The sequence below is a fragment of the Manis javanica genome, chromosome 17 (assembly GCF_040802235.1).
Source record: "Manis javanica isolate MJ-LG chromosome 17, MJ_LKY, whole genome shotgun sequence".
Lineage (NCBI taxonomy): Eukaryota > Metazoa > Chordata > Mammalia > Pholidota > Manidae > Manis > Manis javanica.
The window spans coordinates 7,982,913-8,002,237 of record NC_133172.1 but is presented as its reverse complement, the minus strand read 5'-3'; the positions used below and the strand labels follow the sequence as shown (position 1 = coordinate 8,002,237).

The 19,325-nt window shown below is 55.6% G+C and overlaps 3 protein-coding genes across 9 annotated transcripts in view; all 3 read right to left on the bottom strand.

The window, feature by feature from the left end:
* SLC8A2 (solute carrier family 8 member A2) overlaps window positions 1-2,731 on the bottom strand; it is a 28,807-nt gene extending 26,076 nt beyond the window's left edge. For 2 of the 4 annotated variants that reach the window (XM_037005009.2, XM_037005010.2), the window contains exon 1: window positions 2,489-2,729. The gene's annotated coding sequence lies outside the window, so the exon portion shown is untranslated. Of the gene's footprint in view, window positions 1-2,488 lie in introns of all 4 variants that reach the window. The other 2 variants (XM_037005011.2, XM_037005008.2) reach the window with 2 other exon arrangements.
* Window positions 2,732-4,766: 2,035 nt separating this feature from the next.
* Window positions 4,767-15,172, bottom strand: KPTN (kaptin, actin binding protein). 4 transcript variants are annotated; one of them, XM_073226852.1, is made up of 14 exons: window positions 15,154-15,172; window positions 11,892-12,006; window positions 11,574-11,724; window positions 11,144-11,226; window positions 10,957-11,054; window positions 10,814-10,868; window positions 9,553-9,628; window positions 9,367-9,440; window positions 9,011-9,120; window positions 8,860-8,937; window positions 8,114-8,189; window positions 7,185-7,320; window positions 6,918-7,100; window positions 4,767-5,207 (listed from the first exon to the last, which is right to left on the bottom strand). In XM_073226852.1, the coding sequence occupies exons 3-14, from the start codon at window positions 11,718-11,720 to the stop codon at window positions 5,115-5,117; spliced, it is 1,209 nt and encodes a 402-aa protein (XP_073082953.1). In that variant the 5' UTR covers window positions 11,721-11,724; window positions 11,892-12,006; window positions 15,154-15,172; the 3' UTR covers window positions 4,767-5,114. The 4 variants fall into 4 exon arrangements, with proteins under 4 accessions (XP_073082953.1, XP_073082954.1, XP_073082955.1 ...); XM_073226853.1 differs by lacking the exon at window positions 15,154-15,172 and having other exon boundaries at window positions 11,857-11,990; XM_073226854.1 differs by lacking the exons at window positions 11,892-12,006; window positions 15,154-15,172 and adding an exon at window positions 11,817-11,835.
* The window catches only part of NAPA (NSF attachment protein alpha), a 22,129-nt gene continuing 17,958 nt past the window's right edge, over window positions 15,155-19,325 (bottom strand). The window contains exons 8-11 of the mRNA XM_073226855.1: window positions 18,619-18,723; window positions 17,415-17,483; window positions 16,861-16,911; window positions 15,155-15,922 (exon numbers count right to left, since the gene is read on the bottom strand). Coding sequence (XP_073082956.1) covers window positions 15,821-15,922; window positions 16,861-16,911; window positions 17,415-17,483; window positions 18,619-18,723 — 327 coding nt within the window. The 3' untranslated portion in view covers window positions 15,155-15,820. The remainder of the gene's footprint in view (window positions 15,923-16,860; window positions 16,912-17,414; window positions 17,484-18,618; window positions 18,724-19,325) is intronic.

Sequence of the window (19,325 nt, the reverse complement as noted above, 5' to 3'; positions counted from 1 at the left end):
GTGTGCGCGTAGGCGGGGGAGAGGGGTGATTCTTAAAGGGCCACAACACAATTAACCCCCTCAGCAAGGCCCCTAATGATACGTCTAATTAGCAGCCCCCTAATTAGCAACGACTTAGGCATAATTACAAACCCACCAGGATCCAAAGCAAAGACTCATGCTCTCCTCTCCCTCCCTCCTCGGCAGCTTTCAGGGGAAACGAGAGCCACCTGGGGGTTAGGAATTCATCCGAAGCATCTGACGCCTCTCGTGTGGAAAGGGCCGCGGCCTGGGAAGTCCTCTCTGGTCTAACCACCTGTCCCTCCCACTGCAGTCCCAAAGGGAGACCGGGGTCAGCCCATGGGTGCTCTCCTGCCTGCCCTCCTTGCCCAGGCGATGGGCAAGGCAGCTTGGTTCAATCTGTTTTCCTGTAAAACCTGGCTTTCATGGAGGCCTTAGGGGAGGAGGGGTCAGGGAGAGAAAGCACTGGATAAATATTTGTGAAATAAGCAACTGAGAAGTCTGAGCCCTGTCACTGGGGACGACCAGATGCCCTCTGCTCAAGGCTCCTGCTTCCACCTCGCGGTCCTCCAGCAGCTCTGCAACCTAATCTGGGTTTAGAATCCAGGGGCCAAAGGATCAGGTTGAGGCCAGGGTGGAAGCTGGGAGGGCAGACGGCTGGCACTGCCTCCTGGAGCCATCTCTGCCCACCCTTGTGGGCCAGTGGCCAGCTGGGTCAGTGGTGAGCGCCCCAGTTCCGCCTCTTGGAGCCTCAGAGACCTCACGCAGAGAGTGGGCCTGCCAGCCTGTGGCGGGGGAGGTCCAGTCTGGCATGCCAGATGGGGCTCCCTCCCCGAGTCCCTTGCAGTCAGGAGGAGGGTGGTTCCTGACTGTGCTCGTGGCAGGGGTAGGGGGTGCCCACTGTCCCTGGGGGGAGTCTTCATGGTGGGGGCGTGGGCTTCTAAACAGACATACTTACTGCTCCACGGTGAGCCAGGTTTCCCCTACCACCTCACAGTGTCCCAGCTTGGGGACACACACACGTTCTCGGTGCTCAGTGCTAGGGTACACTGATGGGTAAACTGAGGTCTGGAGAGGGAAACAGCTTGGCAGAGCCCTGCAGTCGGGGGCTGAGCAGGGGTGGAGACCCCCCACGTGGGACTCCTAAGCTGGCTGTCTTGTTATCCCATCTGGAGCTGCACAGTAGGCACCTGTGGACCCGGCATAGCTAGCTCACACCTCTGCCCTTGTCACTCTCTCCCACCTTCTCTAGGGCCCACTTCCCTCCAGGAAGGAGAGGATACACTGGCCAGCTCAGAGCCAAGGGGTGGTGAAGCTCTGAGGTGCAACCCCACTGAGAGACAGGTCTGAGGCTAGAACACCAAGACAGCGATGGAGGCAAGCCTGCAGGAGGGGCTAGCATGGCCCAGCCTGGTCCTCATGCTGTGCCCGGAGTAGGAAAGGTGCTCAGTGTTTGTCAAAAGAATGAATGAGTCAAGGAGTGGACAAATGGCAAAAGAGGTATGGAAGTGAGACTGCAGGGAAGACTGGTCCAGTCAACATAAGAGGACTGGGGAGATGCGACTGACGAAAGGACCGGGGCATTCTCCACTACACAGGGGGCAGGTTAAACTGTGAGAAGCACTGGCTTCAGGAAGCCAGGACTGAGGCAGGGGAGAGAAGCTCTGTCCTCAGGGAGGGATGGGGCAGATGCCAAGAGGGAGGATGGGAGGAAGCTCGGCTGAAGAAGGGAGTTTGTGGGATTCCGCGCCTTCTCGGGGAGCCCACTCTGTGGACGGGGTCTTCCTCCAGGGCTCCCCCCGTTGGGGGTGGAGACAAAGGTGTGTAGGAGGAGAGCTAACTGGCTACCGGGGGCAAGAGGAGAGAGAGGCAGAGACCAGATACCGGAGACAGAGACGGAGATGAGAGGGAAGAGGCAGGGGAGACCGAGGGAGACACCCGGGGCTGGGGAGACAGACAGAGACAAGAGATGGCGAAAGGGGGAGGCGGAGAGAAGCCAAAGACTCGGAGACTGAGCCTGCAAAGGCACAGAACAGACCCAGGCACACAGAGAGAACAGAGACAGAGAAGAAGAGTGAGAGACTGAGAGACAGGCATACAGGCAAAGGGGCTTGGCGAGGCGGCCCGACTCTGCAGGACAGAGACCCCTAAGAGAGGCGGAGACAGGAAGGCGGGGGCGGGGGTGGAGAACACAAGGGGGGGCTGCCGGAGAAGGGGTGGGGTGTTCTCGCCCCCTCCGCGCCCAGGAGACACCCTCTCCCCAGCTCACCGTGCTCCCTGGGGTGCAGGAGGGGCTGAGGGTATTGGCCGCTGGTGGCGCCCCCACCCCATGGAAGGGCCCTGGTATCTGCACCCGGGATATGCAGCCCTCTGCCCCCCATAAACGAGCTCAAGAAAAGGCGGCTCCCGGTTATTCAAGTGCCCCCCTCCCACCTGCCTGGGCTAACACCATCCTTCCCCCACGCTCAGCCTAAGAGGGGCCTCTTACCTGCAGCTTACAGCCTGGAGTAGGTCCCCGGGCACTGGGCTGGCGGTGGTGGGCGACTCCGCCCGACGGGGAGTGAGAGAGAGAGAGGGACAGAGGGATAAAGAGGCAGAGAGAAGGGAGAAGCAGGAGACTGAGGGGAAGAGCCAGGGAGGAGGGGAGAGGGGATGAAGGGAGGAGAGGAATGGGGAGAGGGACACGGGGGAGGGGGAGTCTGGGAGAGGGAGGAGGGACAGGGGAGCGAGCCGAGAGGGAGGAGGCGGAGCCGGCGAGGGGAGGGGCGGAGGCGGGGAGAGGGGGGCGGGCGTGGGAGGCGGAGGCGGCCGGGGAGGGGCCTGGGGAAAGAGCGCGGGTGGGGGAGGTAGCCCAAGCCGCCCACCCACCCTCCGGGTTCAGCACCACGGGCCGGGGACAGCGGCGGAAGGTGGTGTGTGTGTGTGTGTGTGTGTGTGTGTGTTTTGGGAGGATGTGGGGGTCAACCAGAGGTATCCTGCACCTCCCTCCCCAACATAAGGCACAGTCTCTGATCCAAACAAGGGCCAAAGAGGCAAAAACAGCTACAAATAGTTACAGGCTCACAGAACTGGGGGGAGGGCAAGAATGTTTGGTCAGAGTCAGATCCAAATAGACATGCTGTGCCTGCAGACATCAACTCACAAAGCAAGCCAGAAACAACCACAAGGCCACCCATTAATAATAATAACAAGTTGCCATTCATTCGGTCCCTTACCATGTGCCAGACATTGTTACAAATTTGTGCACCGACACAACCCTCCTAACCAACCGTGTGACATAGGTGCTATTAGCGACATTGTATAAATGGGAAAACCGAGGCACACAGTGGCAAAGACTGGCTCCAGGCTCTACCCCCTGAACCGCTACACAGCACACTGTCCGGGCTGAGGAGCTGGCAAGGGGGCAGGAGATGCACCGCGAAGGGCCAGGAGGGTGGCCCAGGCTTGGAGGCACACACTCACAAGCCCTGAAATGGATACATTCATGCGCACACGTTTCACAGACTAGCGCCATCCCTAACTCAACCTACCCCAAATCCCGCCCCACGATCCCACTCCCTCTCAGCGGGCGGGCAGCAGGAGGGAGGGGCCCCTGCCGTGCCCACCACCAGTCCTGGCTGGACACCCTTGGGCCTGCTGCCAGGAGGAGGGAGCAGGTCCAGCTCCCTGCCATTTCCCACGCTCGGGCTCAAGTTCTGGGAGACAGAGATGAAGACGGGTGGACAAGAATCGGTGGGCCCCTACTTCCTAAAAACCCACTGTGGAGAGCTGGCACCTTGGTCTTTACCACTTGGTCAGCATAGGTGGTCAGATGAATGAGAGGGCATCCGTAGCAGGAGGTGGCCGGGTGGCCGGAACGACTGTGGCTCCTGCCCCTCTCCCCCAGGAAGCAGGAGCTCCCCTCAACTCCTGCCCCAGGGAGGAAGGAGCCCACTCTCCTCACCAGCCTGGATCCCACTCAAGAATTACTCCCCAGCCCTCCTGACCCGGATTCTATTCCTGGTCTGTGATGGGGGAGGGCAAGATTTCTTCTGGCAGCCCCGCCCTCCTCTAGTCCCTGCGATGTAGGCCCGATTCCTTCTCCTGCCGCCGTGGAATGGGTCACAGAAGGGGGCAGCTGCTACGGCCACGGACTAGGGAAATCAGTCTGTGCCCACCTCCCTGGTCCCCCAAGCCCCTTGGCTTTTCAATGAGGTCTAACCTTAGTAGTCCTTTCCAGCATGGAATATCCTGGGTGCTCTCTGCCCCGGTCCCACCTCAGCGCTCCCCATGTGTGATTTAAACTCAATTACTTTCTGCGAGGGGTCTAACCTTGGCCCTTGGCACGGGGTCTAACCATGGTAATTTTTATTAGGGTCTGACCTCAGCATTACTCACTGGGGGTCTAGCCTCAGACCCTCTGCTGCAATTTGACCAGAGCAGTCCTTTCACCCATGTCCTTTCTTTTGAGGCTCAGTTTCCTTATCTTCCCACTGGGACCTAAGCTCAGATGCAGAGCTTTCCACTGGGGTCTACCCTCTGTCCTGATATTCTAGTCTTTTCTGTGTGCTTTAACATCAGCTTTTCTGCTAGGGCCTAACTCACTGGATTTCCTTCCTCTGAGGTCTACACCACCATCTCTCCTTAGGCCTGCTTCTGGGTCCAACCTTGTATCTTCTCCCCATATCCTCCTCCTTCCACGCTTCTGGGTGGAGGCAGTATCCAACACAGCCTGGCATGTACCAGACGCTCATTAAACGCTTGTTGGACAAAAGAATGAAGACGACTGAAAGTCTAGTTCTTTCTTCTGACTTATACATACTTGTTGGTTGACCAGTTCTCGTGGGGAATGGGAAGGGGGTTGGGTGAGACCATCCCATTTTCAACGGGGGACACTGAGGCACAGAAAGGGTGTGTGCTAGCTGGGGCTACAGGGCACACTGGGGCAGAGCCGCAGTAGGAACTCGCAGCTCCATCCCCCTGTGGGATCTGGGGAGACCATCCCCTCCTCAGGATGCTCCCCCACCATAAATGATGGAGGTGATTACCCCAGTGAACTGCCCCCAGGCCTGGGAGGGAGGAGGGCAGGGACTGGGTGCTCAGGAGGCTGGGGTCTCAGCAGGCCCTGGACCCCCTCAGTCCCCCAGTCTTTGTGGCTGACGTCTCCTCTGCTCCACTAGATGCTGAAGCCGGGTCAGGACCAGCTCTGAGGCCTGGATCAGGCTGTGCTGTGGGGAACGAGACAAGGAGGAGGGTGGGGCTAAGACAGAGCAGAAGGGGTGCAGGTTAGACCACACGACACGGTCTGAAGTTAGACAAAACCAAAGGCCCAGAGCTTGGCCACAGTGGGAGGTTGGAGAGCCAACGACAGTGTGTGGGGTGGGAATGGGTCTGTGTGATGAGGTGAAGGTGAGATCCTGGGGAAAGCTTGTCAGTCAATTTCCCGTAGGAAGAACAAAGCCTAGACCCAAATGTATGGGTCTGAGGTTAGAATCTGGTAGAAGCAACAGGTCAAAATATGATAGAAACTGCAGTATATGGGAGTGAGATTTGGCTACTGGACAGAGACTAAGGTTAGACTACAGTGATGGAGACAAAGCTGAGCGTCTGGCAGAAGAGGACAGGCTAACGCAGCAGAAGAGGAGCAAACCAAGTGAAGAGAGAGAACACGTCACCACACCAGGGCCACAGTCAGACCCTGCCAGAGGGCCTGGGGTTAGACCCTAACAGAAGGGACACGGAGGAGATCACAGTAGGATGGCCTGAGAGAGATCACAGTGAGGGATGATGGGATGGTCAGACCACCGTAAAGGCAAGTCCTTTCCCCCACAGTTGGAGCACAGCCGCTTCCGCCGTGGTCTGACTTCGTGCTTCCCACTGGGGTCTAACCTATGCCCTTCCCATTAGGCTCTAACCTCAGACCTCTGCACTGGGTCCAACCTCTATCTTTCTCCTCAGGTCTAACCTAGACCCTTCCACTGGGGAACAGCCCGTAGGAAAAGGCCCGAGCAAAGACCACAGAGGAGGCAGTGAGGTTAGAGCAGCACGATGAACCCAGGTTAGACTACACATCAAGGGACCCTGGAGTCAGACTGGAGGGAAGGAGAAAGCGACCAGCAGATGAGGAAACAAAGGCACCCACAGGGAAAAGGGCAGACGTTAGACTCTGTCAGTTGAAGGTTCAACTACAATGGAGGGTCCCTTGGGCCATCAAAATAGCTGGACATTAGATTGTAACAGGGCCAATGGCAGTCAGCCTGCTATGGGAGGGTCAGAGGTCAAAGCACAGCAGAATGCTGGACATCAGACTATAGTAGAAAGTTCAAAGGTTAGACCAAAGGGGGAGGGTGCAAGGTTAGACTACAGTGGGAAGCAGGAAACTGGCTGTGGCAAGGCTGGAGGTGAGACCGCAGGGGAGGGTGGGAAGTGTGACTGGGAAGTCAGAACTCAACAGCAATTTGGAGGCTAGCCCACAGCCAGAGTGAAGCCAGTTACACAGATAGGAGAGACTGGCTGCAGTAAGGAGGGCAGAGGTTAGACCACAGTGGAAGGAAAAAGGTTAGATCCCAGGGGGCAACCCGGGCTAGGCCACAGTGAAGAGACACAGTGAAGAGACAGAGGAATGAAGGATGGAAGTTAGGGAAACAGAGGGTGGCCAAGGGGCCGGGGGTGACGGATGCTGCCATTGCAACCCCCTCCCAGCTGTGAGTGCCCCCTGCTGCCCCTCCTCCTGGGAGCTGTCCTTGAAACCTCCCTTTCCCCAGAGCCCCAAGGTGGGCTCAGGCTCCGGAGCTCCCCAGGGCACTGGGCTGAGGGCCCACAGCCCTCGAATCCACCTTCTCGCATGGCTTCTCCCTCCCCCTTACTTGTCCCTGTGAGAACAAGTCCTCAGGAAAGCAGGTGTGCAGAACCTCCACCTCAGGGTGCAGCCCTGTTACCTGCAGGATGTGCACACCCTTCAGGGAGACCACAGCAAGCTCCCGCAGCCCGTCCCCAGTCAGGTCCACGTGCGCCAGGGCCAGCAGCGGGCTGGAGAAGCTCCTCTGCCACAACAGGTGGAATCCGCTCTCGGCCTCGGGGCCCCTGGACTGCGGCCTGCAGTACTTGTAGCAGAGCAGCTCCTGCGGGGGGAGCACTGGGGTCACACGGCGGGAGGGGAGCAGGGGAGGAGATGGCAGGTGGCAGCCCCACCCCTCAGGTCCCACCTGTCCATAGGTGGCCACCAGGACTTCCGGCCGCCCATCCAAATCTATGTCAGTGACCAGGCCACAGAGAACACTGTCAAACTGGTCACTGGCGGGCAGGAGAAGCTGATCATCAAGGCCCTTGTGCAGCAGGTCCCTGTGGGGTCCGAACACGGCGGGGGGACTGAAGTTAGACCACAGGCCTGCCACACTTAGCGCCAGACCTGGGCCGGGTGCCCATACTCCTGCCCTTCTAGGGCCTGCACACGCTGTTCCTCCTGAAGCCTGGGTGCCCTTGTCTCCAATCTGGACATCTCCAGAGCCACCAAGGGGAACTCAAATCGCTTCGATTGTCAGCCCACAACTCGGCAATCTGACACTGTGCTGTCCCCTGAAGGCGGGATGGCCTTGCTCCCAAATGGAAACCCACTTTATTCCTTCTGGTGACGTCTTGTTCCCAGCATGGACACCTGTGCTGCCCCCACAGAGTGGGGAGGGCTTGGCCCCAACTTGGACATATTCACTGCCTACCGGGTGTGCCACTGCTGGCTCGACTAGCTCACAGGAGGCAAGTGGAAAATTTCCCAAAAGTTTTCCAACTGGTTGGCATCATGCTGGTGGCTGAAGATCCACCATGGGGGGAGTATTTACACCACAGGAATCGGCAAATACTACCAATCAGGAAATTCTCGCACAGAGCCAGATGTCAAACGTCTGTGAACGCTCTTTGTCCGCCTACTCTGGGGGGAGTGGACGTCTTGGTTCCCATCCCAGGGCCTCAGCACTTTCCTTACAAGTTCTAGACTAACATTCACAGGCCCTCCCTGCGGTGGGGATGCCTTTACCTGCCCAGCCCTGAGCAACCTCACCCACAGGGACTTTCTGTTGAGAATGACAGGGTCAGGCCTCCGTGCAAAGGCATGCGGTTGGGCTGCACCCAGGCCCCTCACCGATACACCACTGCCGGCTCCAACATGCTGGCCACGAGCACGCTGTACTCTTCCCGCTGCGGCCTGTCCTTGGTCTCTGGAGGAGGGATATGCATGGGGCGTTAGGTCTGATGGGTCCTCCTCATGCCCCCCTTCAGTGGGAGGAATGCAGGTGACACCTCAGAAGTACCTGAGGGTGTGCTACAGAGCGGGTGTTAGAGGTTAGACCATGAGAGAATGAGTGAAGTCAGACACCAGGAGGAGGAGCCAGGTGTTAGACAGCAGCGTAAACGGTCTGCGGCTAGACCAGAGAGGGTGTCAGGGAATGAACCACAGTGGGAGGAATATAAGTGAAGAGCAAACCAGAGGGACAGAAGGCAGACTGCAGAGGTCAGGCCGAGGGCAATGCCAGCAGAGAGAACAATGGGGGGAGAGGGGTTAGACCCTGGGTGGCAGGATGGCGTTGAGCCAATGGGGGAAACCTGGGGTTAGATCACAACAAGAGCGAAGAGGCCAGAAAGCGGGGTCAGAGGAAGTCACAGTGTGAGGGGTGCTGGTTAGACCACCAGGGGGTAGGCAGCAGTTCAACTCCAGGGTAAAGGTCTGAGATTAGACCAGAGGGTAATTAGCTGGAAGTGAGACGTGAGTGCATGGAGGGGAGGGAAGGGAAGGGCCAGACTGGGCACATGGAGGGATGGTGGGGGGCTGGACAGATCTGGGGGGGAAGCCAAGCCTGCAGAGTCGTCCCCCCACTGCTCAGAGCTCACCCTCAGGGGCCGCGAGGCTGAACACAATCACTCGGGAGATGGGGCCATCCTGCAGGACCGTCCACGTTTGCAGAACCTCTGTGTGGAGGGCAAGGACTCAGGGCCTTGTTCCCTGGCCCTCCGTCCCCCCTGCCCCGGCCCCAACCATCACCTCGACTCAGCTGGTCTACGTGGGCCACACGGACATAACCACTCTGACAGCCGAGAGCTGAAAGTCGCCGCGAGGTGCCAGGGAGATTGTGGACATCAAGCCAGAGGACACTGGTGGGTGGGTAGACAGAGGGCCCGGAGGGCCATCACCAGGTCCCAGCCCCACATTCCACCTCCCCAGAATAATCTACCTCTCCCTGTAGCCCTGGGACACCACTGGGCCTGACTTCTCTGAGGTAAGCACCCAATTTCCCCAAGGTCGCCTCCATCCCTGCTGACCTCGAGGCTGTTCCTACCCCCTGATTTCTGAGACCACTTGCCCTGGTCCCCGCTGGCTTCTTTCAGAGGCTCACCTACCTACTGGTCAGGTTTGTGAGCTCTGGGAAGAGGTTTTCCACAGGCTGCTCTTCAAACTGATGCAGCCCTTCATTCTGGGGAAACCAAGACCCAAACCCCATTTGGAGTCAGTGACTAGCCTTGCACACACCCCCCAGCACAAGCCCACGGTGACTCCTCTGCCCTCCATGCCTCCTCCTGCCTCACCTCCTTATAGAGATGAATGGCTGGGTCGTTCCCACTCAAGAGAAACACAGTCTCCAGTTGATCCCCAACCTGGACCCTGAAAGCAGAGAAATCTAGAACCCCGGTGGCAGAACCTGGGTGTGGTAGAGTCCATGTGTTTTAAAGCCCTCTTCTCACACAAACCCTTGCCTGCAAGAACCCTATGTTCTGGGTTCCAGACATCAGATCCGGGGCTAAAATCTCAGGATGCAGCTTCTATAAACTAGTCCTCAGAGAATCTCAGAATCATGGAACTGTAGAACTTTCCAGTCTCAGGATGGCAGAAACTCAGCATGCTAGAAACTTCTGTTTCTAGAGCCGTCACCTGCTAGAATCTTCATTCTGGATGTGGATTCAGGAATGGAACATGGAGCTCTACAGTGGGGTGCACAACCTCAGAACATAAGAACCTCTTTAATCTAGAATCCCACTGTTCTATCAGTTCTGTCACCCATCTCCTTTAAAATACTGTAACTTTTAGAAATTGCTAGAATTGGTTAATCAGACTCATAAATGGTAGAACATCCAAATCCTAGACTCCAGAACATTAGTCTCTATAACTCTCACTTACTAGGCCTGACGTTGGCAAATTATGACCCACAGGCCAAATCCGACCCACTGCTTGATTTTGTCAATAAGGTTTTATTGAACGCAGTCACACCCAATTTTTTATACAAGGTAAGGCTGCCTTCTTGCTACAATGGCAGACTTAAGCAGTTGTGACATACTGTCTAGCCCTCACAGCCTAATATTTACCACTGGGCCCTTAACAGAAGAAGTTTACCAACCACTGTATTAGACCATCGGTGTTCTAGAATAATGGAATTCAGAGCTCTAGAATGGAATTCTCATACTTTTGACATTCTAGAACCTTGGTATTTGCAGGTAGTCTATATTCTATTTCCTTGTGATGTTAGAACTTTACAGAATATCAGAATTACCAAACTGCAGAACTTTCAAATCTTGGAATCTCAGAGTTTACAACTATAGAAAACTTTGCCATTTCAGGTTCTGTGTTAGAACCTGAGAATTCTAGATGTCTAGAACATAGGTGGTCAATTAACTCAGATTATTTAGTTCAGGGATAACAAAATGGCAGCCCACCTGCCCAGTCTGATTCAGGGCCACCTTAGACACAAGCTGCTCTAAAAAACAAAACTAATCTGATTGTCTACGGGCAGGTTTACTATTGCGTTTGCTAGGGCCCCTCCACCCCACTGTATCACACCCGCGGCTTACGTACTCTGCATGGCACAGCTGGAAAGGGGTGAACTGGAGCTCTAGGTTCAGGCAGCTCTCTGTAGGAGGAGCACAGGCAGACGGGCATGGGGTACCTGACAGCACCCCCCACCTCCCCATCCCTCCTTCCCTCCAGGCCACACTTACGGGCAATGGAGTCCAGGTTGTACTCAGAGCCAGGCTCATAGTCACAGTAGATGTTAAGGAAGGGGCTGCCCTTGTCCCCTGAATCCTGGAGTAGGAAACTGGCCTCAGGGGAGAATGGGGGCAGCAAGAGGGATCTGGGTTAGACTCAGGGGGATCCACCATTGTTAGGAGGAGGGGACCTGGGTACCTTGATGAATGTGATCCCCACAACCAGGCCTCGCTTTGGGGGCGACTTGTTGAAGGTGTCAATGGAGACGATCTCAGCATCCACTGGTAGGGGACAATTGAAAGTCTGCATTTCAGGCAGACTGACCACTGGCCTCTAGGACGCAGTAATCTCTGACCACAGAAATTATCATGACCTCTGGGGCCAAGTGAGTTCTCCTCACCAACACCATGATACGAGGGATCCTAACCTCTGAGTGTGAGGAATCTTGAACCCTAACCACTTCCAGGCCCCTATTACCACTACCCTCTGACTCAATGCTTCCTATCAGCCTTGACCCCCTTCAATCACACTGATCCCATTCTCCCACCACGGTGACCTGGCTCAGAATCTGAAGTCTTGTCATCACCATGATCCAGGACCCCCACCCCGGCCCTATTGCGCCACGCACCGGGAATGTAGTTGAACTGCAGCTCCTTGGCCACGGGCCGAATTTTCTGTCGGAGGTCTTGGTAGCGGAAGCCCAGCACCTTGCCTTTAAGGGTGGCAGCCAGCAGCTCCCCGCGCCCGTCCGCGCCTCCCGCCAGCCCGTAGACATTGCTCTGCGACGAGAAGCGCGTGAAGCTATCCTCACGCAGCGGGCAAGGTCCCGCGGCCACGGCCGCTTCGCCCATCATGGCCCTCAACCACTTACCCCTAACAGCCCCCACGGTAGCCCTCCCTCCTCCACCCACCGCTCTTGAAGCGACCGGGACCGCCAGGCGCCCACCCGTCGCGCAGACTGATGACGCAGAGAAACCGCCGTCTCTGCCCTTTACTAAGATGGCTACCAGTCGGGATGCCCTTGTTATCTGAAGGTGGGAGGTGGTGGTCCTCACTGTGGGCTGTATGGAAGGTAGAATAAGAATTATCGTTAAGACTCAACATGGGCACATATAGGAGTGCCAGAGCTATCCTGAGCACTTTCCATGTATCTATTTAAAATGCACAAGCAGGCTGAGGTAGGTACCCTATACCTCTTTTATGGTTGAAGGAATTGAGGCACAGAAAGGTAGTTTGTCTAAAACCACACAGCTAGTAAGAAGCAGTCAGTACTGGAACCCAAACAAGATAGCCCCATAATTTATTCTTTTAATCACATCACCTTTAAAATGGTGAAATGCATTCTTCTTACCAAGGAAAAGAGATGTAGTTATGCCCCATAATTTATTCTTTTAATCACATCACCTTTAAAATGGTGAAATGCATTCTTCTTACCAAGGAAAAAAGATGTAGTTATCTGTCCTGGCAGAAAACTACCTCCTTTATTAAACGCCTACTTGGTGCCAGTCACGTTGGCCCCAGTTATCTCACGGAATCCTCACAATCACAATTACCCCATATTCAGTTCTCCAGCATTTACTGAGCGCTTACTACATGCCTGGATATCCTTTACAAATTCATCTCAAACCCTTGCGATAACCCTGCAAAGAGGTTTATTAAGCCAATGTATAGAGCATGAAATTGTAGCTCAGGGAGAGTAAGTCCTTTGAGTGATATGCTAGAAAATGATGAAGACAGGATGTTAACCAGGTGTTTCTATGAGTGCTTCAAGGATTCCTTTATGTACTTTTTTGTCCCTAGAAGGACATCAGGGGTTTAAGGCAGTGACTGGATCTTTGGTCACAAATCCCTAGCACCTGGGCCACAAGGGCTGACACAAAGCAAGCACTCAATAAATATGTTAAAAGCTTGTAAAACTATGTGCCAGGCTCTCTGCCAAGCACCTAGGGCACTGTTACATAAGAGACAGAGAAGAAAGTTCTCCAAAGTAGATTGGATCTGTAGGGTTGTAAAAGGAGTTTGTGTCAATTCAAGATTTCTGGACTTAGTGAGTAAAAGCTCCTAGAGGGTATGGTCTGGCTATGTTGTTGAGTGCTATATTCCCATGGCACACAGTAGGTGCTTAGTAGATATGCACTGAGGGGACAGAATGTTAGATCTAGTTCTGTCACTTCTGAAGAACATTTTTGTCAGGCTTCTACCTCACCTGGTAACCTGTAAACTACATTCACTTAATGTTTGTTGAGTGACTGGATAAGTGAATGAAGTTACAGGGTATTAAGGAAAGAACTCTTCTGTTTAGTGATTTCCCATCCAGCTACACATTTGAATCACCTTTAGGGCTTTCATGTAAAAACAAAACAAAACAAAAAACCCTAAGGGTGGGAACCTCAATCAAGCCACAATTTATCAGGGTGTGAAGCAAGCTTGAGTACTTTTAATGTTTTAAGCACAGCCACTGTTGAGAATCACTAGGTCACTGACTGTAGAAACATATTAGAACACTATTGTTCAGCCTGTTCCTGTAGCAGACATGAGTAATCACTCTCAGGCTGCAGGAGTCTTAACTGAGCTCTAGGCAGCCATTATTAATCAATTAGAACTCTGGGAGGCGCTGAAGGCGACGAGGAGCTAGGCAGGTCCCTGTGCATTCTGATATGAGGAACCTCTTCTGCAGGTCTTCCAGGCTCCAGACTGGAGCCCCTATCCAAGTGACCCTGGGGTTCTTGTTCATGAAGCTGAATGAGCTCTACAAACACTCAAGGTAGGAGAGCAAGGTACAGGCTTTTATTTAGAGATAAAGTGAAAGGACAGGGCTCCTGACTCACGCCAGGAGGGGACAAGAGAGTCCGGGGTGGTGTATTGTCTAGGGGTTTTATAAGCAGTTGAGGATTTTTGAGAATATGAAAAAAAACTTAGGAGTGTGGACTTACTAAGTGGTCCCTGAATATTTTAAATTAATGCAAGCAACTTCCTGCTCTGATGATTTCTCCCTGAGATGCCAGCATCTTGGTCTGGGGGCATATGAAACAAGGCCAGCTGCCTGCCCAGTCCCCAAGATGGGCTGAGGTATTGTTCGCTAAAGAGTAAGTTAAGAAATTCTAACATCTTAACTTCTTGGGTATTAAAACATAATCTTATCTTTAAGGTGGAATCCTTCTTGCCTTTTACTGTGTTGTTTATGTCTGGGTCTGCATGCTGAATTAGTTGCCCAGTTTGCAAAATCACTTCATCAGATCTGAAGGAGGAAAGACAGCACCTAGGCCTGGGCTTTTTAGTATGTTAAATGAATCCCACACATGATTATAAATGATTAGCATAACAAAAATATGTACTACTCTTCTTTATCTGGGGAATATTAACTGATCTCGCTGAAGAATGACTCAAGAGCTGAATGTTTAACAGAGTTTTGGTAGGGGGTTTCCTTGCATGTAGGTACATTGCTCTGACTGCAAACATCCTGCCTTGCTTTTCCGGAGGCCCTCACCCTACTCTTACTACACCCAGTCCCTGTCTCACAAGGCGTCTGCGTTATTACTAACCCCTGCACCCCCACCGGGCACTGAACCTCCTCCAACTGCCCTGACGGTGAAAGGAGAGCCCAGCCCAGGGCGGGTGGAGCACACGCACATCACGCAGGTAGTGTGACAAGCAGGCCTACAAGGTGGGTGGCTCTTGTCCCTTTCCTGGGCAAAGGGCTCCTGTCTTCTCTGCTCCCACCCCTCACACCCACTTGTTCCTTGTACTCTGCCCAGTGGTTTAACCCCCTCCTGTGCCAGACGGGAACAAATGCCACTGGGGGTTTCGGCCCTCCCTCCACGGAAATGTGGACATGTGGTGAGGCTCAGTATCTGGTGGGCCTCTTCCACCCCTTCCTATCCTGACTGCTCTATCAATCCTCCAGCCAGCTCTAGAGTGGCATTGCCACCCATTGTCCCAGCTAGGAAACCAAAACCGAAGGCCCAGAGAACATCAGATCAAAACATAAACTGGACTCCCAAGTCTGCAGCTCCTCCCCAGACCCACCATTCCCGGGCCTCCCCAACCCTAGGACCTCTGGACAGTCTCCAGGTCACACTCACCTTGAGGAGGACAAATGCCCTCCTCATTCCCACCAAGTGTGAGGGGGAGACCAGGAGGGAGAGGGAGATGGCACCCTGCCCTGAAGGGAGAAGGGGTGGCAGAGGTGAGGAGGAAGAGACACTCACGCAGAAGGATTCTTTTTTTATTTTCTGTCTTGGGCCAGCTGCAGCTTCCCACGATGAAACCTAAGCACTAGGGAAGGAGCAGACTTAGGACTGGGTGTGGGGACGACCCTATGAGCTCCTGGGGTCTCTACCCTAATGGGCTGGGGCTGCAAAAGGCTGTGGGGAGGCTCCTGGCCTGGGGGTGAGGGGAGTGGAGCCCACCCCAGTGGTGAGAGAAGCTGTGTGTGCTCAGAGCTCGGCTGGAGGACAAAGTGGGAGACACAGATACCAGCCTCGACTCAGCCAGGTGAAGGATGGGGGGCCAGATGCTGACCCCAGGACCTGGCAGCACTGACCACAAACAGGTCTGTGTCAGACTCTGTGTTTGGGGGTGAAGGGCACCTTTGGGGGCTTAAATAAACTGGCAGGGAGCAAGGAATGCAGCAAGAATGAAGGGTGACTGGCTGGCTAGTCTCTAAAATGGGGAGAACCCTTCCCACACCGCAGGGGGCCCTGGAGCAGTGCGGAGGAGCCCACGCTGGCTTGCCAGACGCCTCAGCGGGGAGGCGGGGAAGGCCTGGCAGTCCGCGGCGGGGCTCCTCCTCTCTCTGGGTTCACAGGTGGTCCGCGCAGGAGGGCCCCTGGGAGAGCAGACAGGCAGGGAGCCGGGCCAGGGGGCAGGGGACGCTTAGCGCAGGTCCTCCTCGTCACCCTGGATTGTCTTCTTGATGCGAAGCAGCATGGTGGTGAGCCACTGGTCCAGCCGCGAGATGGAGTCGTATTCCTTCACCTGTGGTGTGCCCAGGTAAGGTGACACACCTGTCCCTCCCTGTCCCTGATCCTCGAGGCTAAGGTCTCTGGTTCCAAAATTCTCTATAGTGTCCCTTCCAGCCTCCATCCCCAAGAAGGAGCCAGGGGAAGCAGCAGGCTGGCCCCCAGTCAGAGCAGCTCCCTCTGTCTGCCTTTACTAGCCTGGGTAGAGGGCTTCCTTGGGAAAAAAGGATTTTGTAGTTTAAAAAGTCCAGCTTCCCTGTTTTACAGATGGGAAACTGAGATCTGAAGATGTGAAAAAGGCCTGTTCTGTGTGCCGGCGGAGGGAAGGCCAGAGAGAGCCCAGGCCCGTCGGGGCCCTGCTGCGCTTTCGCCCCCCTCTGCAGCTGAGCTCCCAGCGTCCTGCCCGCCCGCCCTGTGGGGCAGGTCGGCCCAGAGGGAGTTTGGTCTCTGCCACCATTCAGGGGCACAGGATTCCACAGGAGCTCCCAAGGACAGAGCTGCCTGACCATCATGTCCCAGAGGACTGGATTAGGACCTGAGCTGGACACGAGTGAGTTCCAGAACATTCAGGACAGAGTAAAGGAAGTCTCCTGCCCCTCAGCCCACTTCCCTCCTCTCTCGGGGGGGCAGTGTGGGGTGAGGACAGGACTTCTCTCTGCAGCTGCTCACCCGGGACTCTGAGTGGTACGAAGACCTTGGCCTTCAGGGGCAGAGAGATGTGGGTCTGAATCCCAGCCCCACCCCCAAGGGACCAGCACCTCTCCTCCCCTCTCCCAGCCTCAGTGCCGTCATCTCTAAAATGGGGAGAAGAGGTCCCATATTTCTTGGGGCTCTTTGTGAAGATTCTAGGATGACTATAGAAAGAATTTCTCAGCCAGGGGCCAGGGCCAAAGACAAAGGCTGAAATTCATGGGTGTGTGTCTGAGAAGGGCAGCCATCCCTACAGCCACTTACCACCTCGGTATAGCTGCCTATGTTCTGCTCCTCGTGGGCTTCTAATAATTTCTGCAAAAAAATGGGAGGCAGGGGTCTGGGCAACGCTGGCCGAGGCCTGGGCTGGACTGGACACCCCCACCCTGGGAGGGTGAACACTGGGGGGACTCTCATGCTGAGAGGAAGGGCTGTCCTCCGCACAGAGGTCGCTGGCAGCCTCACTGACACAGAACAGAGAGAGAGAGAGAGAGAGAGAGAGAGAGAGAGAGAGAGAGAGAGAGAGAGTGTGTGTGTGTGTGTGTGTGTGTGTGTGTGCTCGCGCACGTGATCACGCAGCCTCCCACCTCGGCCCCTAGCTCCACTACTGCCTGTGCCTTTTCTCATCTAGAAAAGAGAGACCCAAATGGCAGAAAAGGACAAACAGAATAGAAACAAGAGACCCTTAAGAATCACAAATCTCAATGACTATGGTAACCGTAGCCCAAGCCTCCAGATTTCTCCGTCTCCCAGCACCCTCTCCGGGCCCAGAAACAAAGAGCGGCAGGGAAAGGCGCGGCCGAGCAGCCAGGACTCACTTTCATCAGCGCACACTCCCGGGAATCGGAGAATGCAGGGAACAGCTCCTCGTATTTCTGGACAGCGAGCTGAGCACCAGCAAGGGCAGGAGGAAGGAAGGGGACAAGGTAGTGAAGAGGGACCACTGGAGCCACAGGCCTGGACGCCGAGGGAATCTGGGGACACTCGGGCCGAGTCAGCTCTGGGTCTCCTCCCACCTCCTCCCCGCCGAGGCTCTGTACCTCATGGCACCTCCAGAGGGCTTGGGGCTGATCTCAGAGCAAGCGTGGCTGCAGAGACAGCTTGGGGAGGGGGTAGCATGGAGAGGAGGGCTTCCCAGGCCAGTGCCCCCTGTTGCTTTCTGCAGCTGGGCCCACCCAGGATAGGGGGCAAAGGACAATGACTGAATATATCCTACATGCCAGGCCCAGAGCTGGCCACTTCTCACACTCAACCATCATGAGGGCCCACGGTGGTGGTCCCCATTTCAAAAGTAGGGAAACACCAGAGAGGGCAGTGACTTGCTCAGGGCACAGAGTAACTGCTTGGGGAGAGGGACTAACCGGCCCTACACCGAAGCCTGAGCTCTCAGCTCCCTGCCAGGTGCTCCTGGAGGGGGCATGTGTGGGGGTGGGGGGCTCAGACAGGCCTGTAGCTGAGGGTGGTGGGGCTGGAGACCCCAGGGCAGCTTAGATTCTGGCCGAGTCCAGCTCTTCCCCTGGCCATTCCCTGCCCCCTGGCCCAGCACTGACCCCTCTCTTGCTGAAAAAGCCCTGAAAGTGGATGGGGTGGGCATGCATACTGTGGTTCAAATCATGACACTGGGAGACAGAAAGACCTGGAATCCTAGGACTGGAGTTTACTAGTCATGAGGCCTTGAACAAGGGATTCTGGCCTCAGCCTCAGTGTCTTCATCTGTAAAAAGGGTGACAATGACACGCACCTCATGGGGTGCAGTAAGGATTTGAAATGTGCTGAAAGAGTGAGCCTGGCGCTGAGCCAGGAGCCGGAGACTCAAACCCTACAGGGACCTGGCAGGTGACATCAGGGACAGAAATGTCCCAGTGAAGACAAGCATTTCCTGCCCAAGGCCCACTGTCAAGAGGCCAGACATGAGTGAGGAGCTCACCCCTGCAAGGGGCTGAGAGGTGACCTGGCCTGGTAACAGACGTGCTGCCCTGCGGGTGGTCACCAAGCAGGTGGGCTCAGGGAGCCTGGGCTCACCTTGGCATTGAGCATGTCGATGCAAAAGTGGCAGAGGGCCGCCTTGAAGAAGTGGTCTTTGGCGCTGTACTTGAGGAGGGGGCTGTCCATGGCATTGGTCCCCACCTGTGAGCACATGGACGTGGCACTGAGAACTCAGGGTGGGGAGCCAGAGGGCCAGGGTTGCTGCCAGGCACCTGGGGTCCAGCTGGGAGCCGGGTCCATACCCTGAGTGGGGCCCCAAGGGCAAGGAGGCCAGGGACTAGCCCCAGGGACTGGGCAGTTGGGAAGCAGTGTGTGACTGAGCAAGGACCAGAGCATTATGGGTGTGGGGGAGGGCTGCCACAGGGCTGAAGCCAGGTGTCTGCAGGCCTCCTGAGGCGCCCAAGAGAGTTGGGGGTGGCGGCCCCACTGATAGGCCCAATGGGAGGCTGGCACATTGGAGGGCAGAGGTAGAGGGATGGCAGGCTGCGGAAACATGAGGCGGTGCCTGCTCCATTCCCCAAAGCCAGCTGCCTGCCTTTCTCCGGGCCAGGCTGAACACACCAGGACAGCCTGGACCCTGCGCAGCGCCCCCATCACAGCAGAGGGCACCCTGCTTCCTGGCCACCCAGACCTGGGCAATTCTTCCCACTGCCCCTCTGACTCCCAAACAGCTCTGTGAACGGTGCGGGAAGGGCATATCTAGGGAAAGACTGGTGACACCTCCTGGGGTTGTGGGTGGAGAG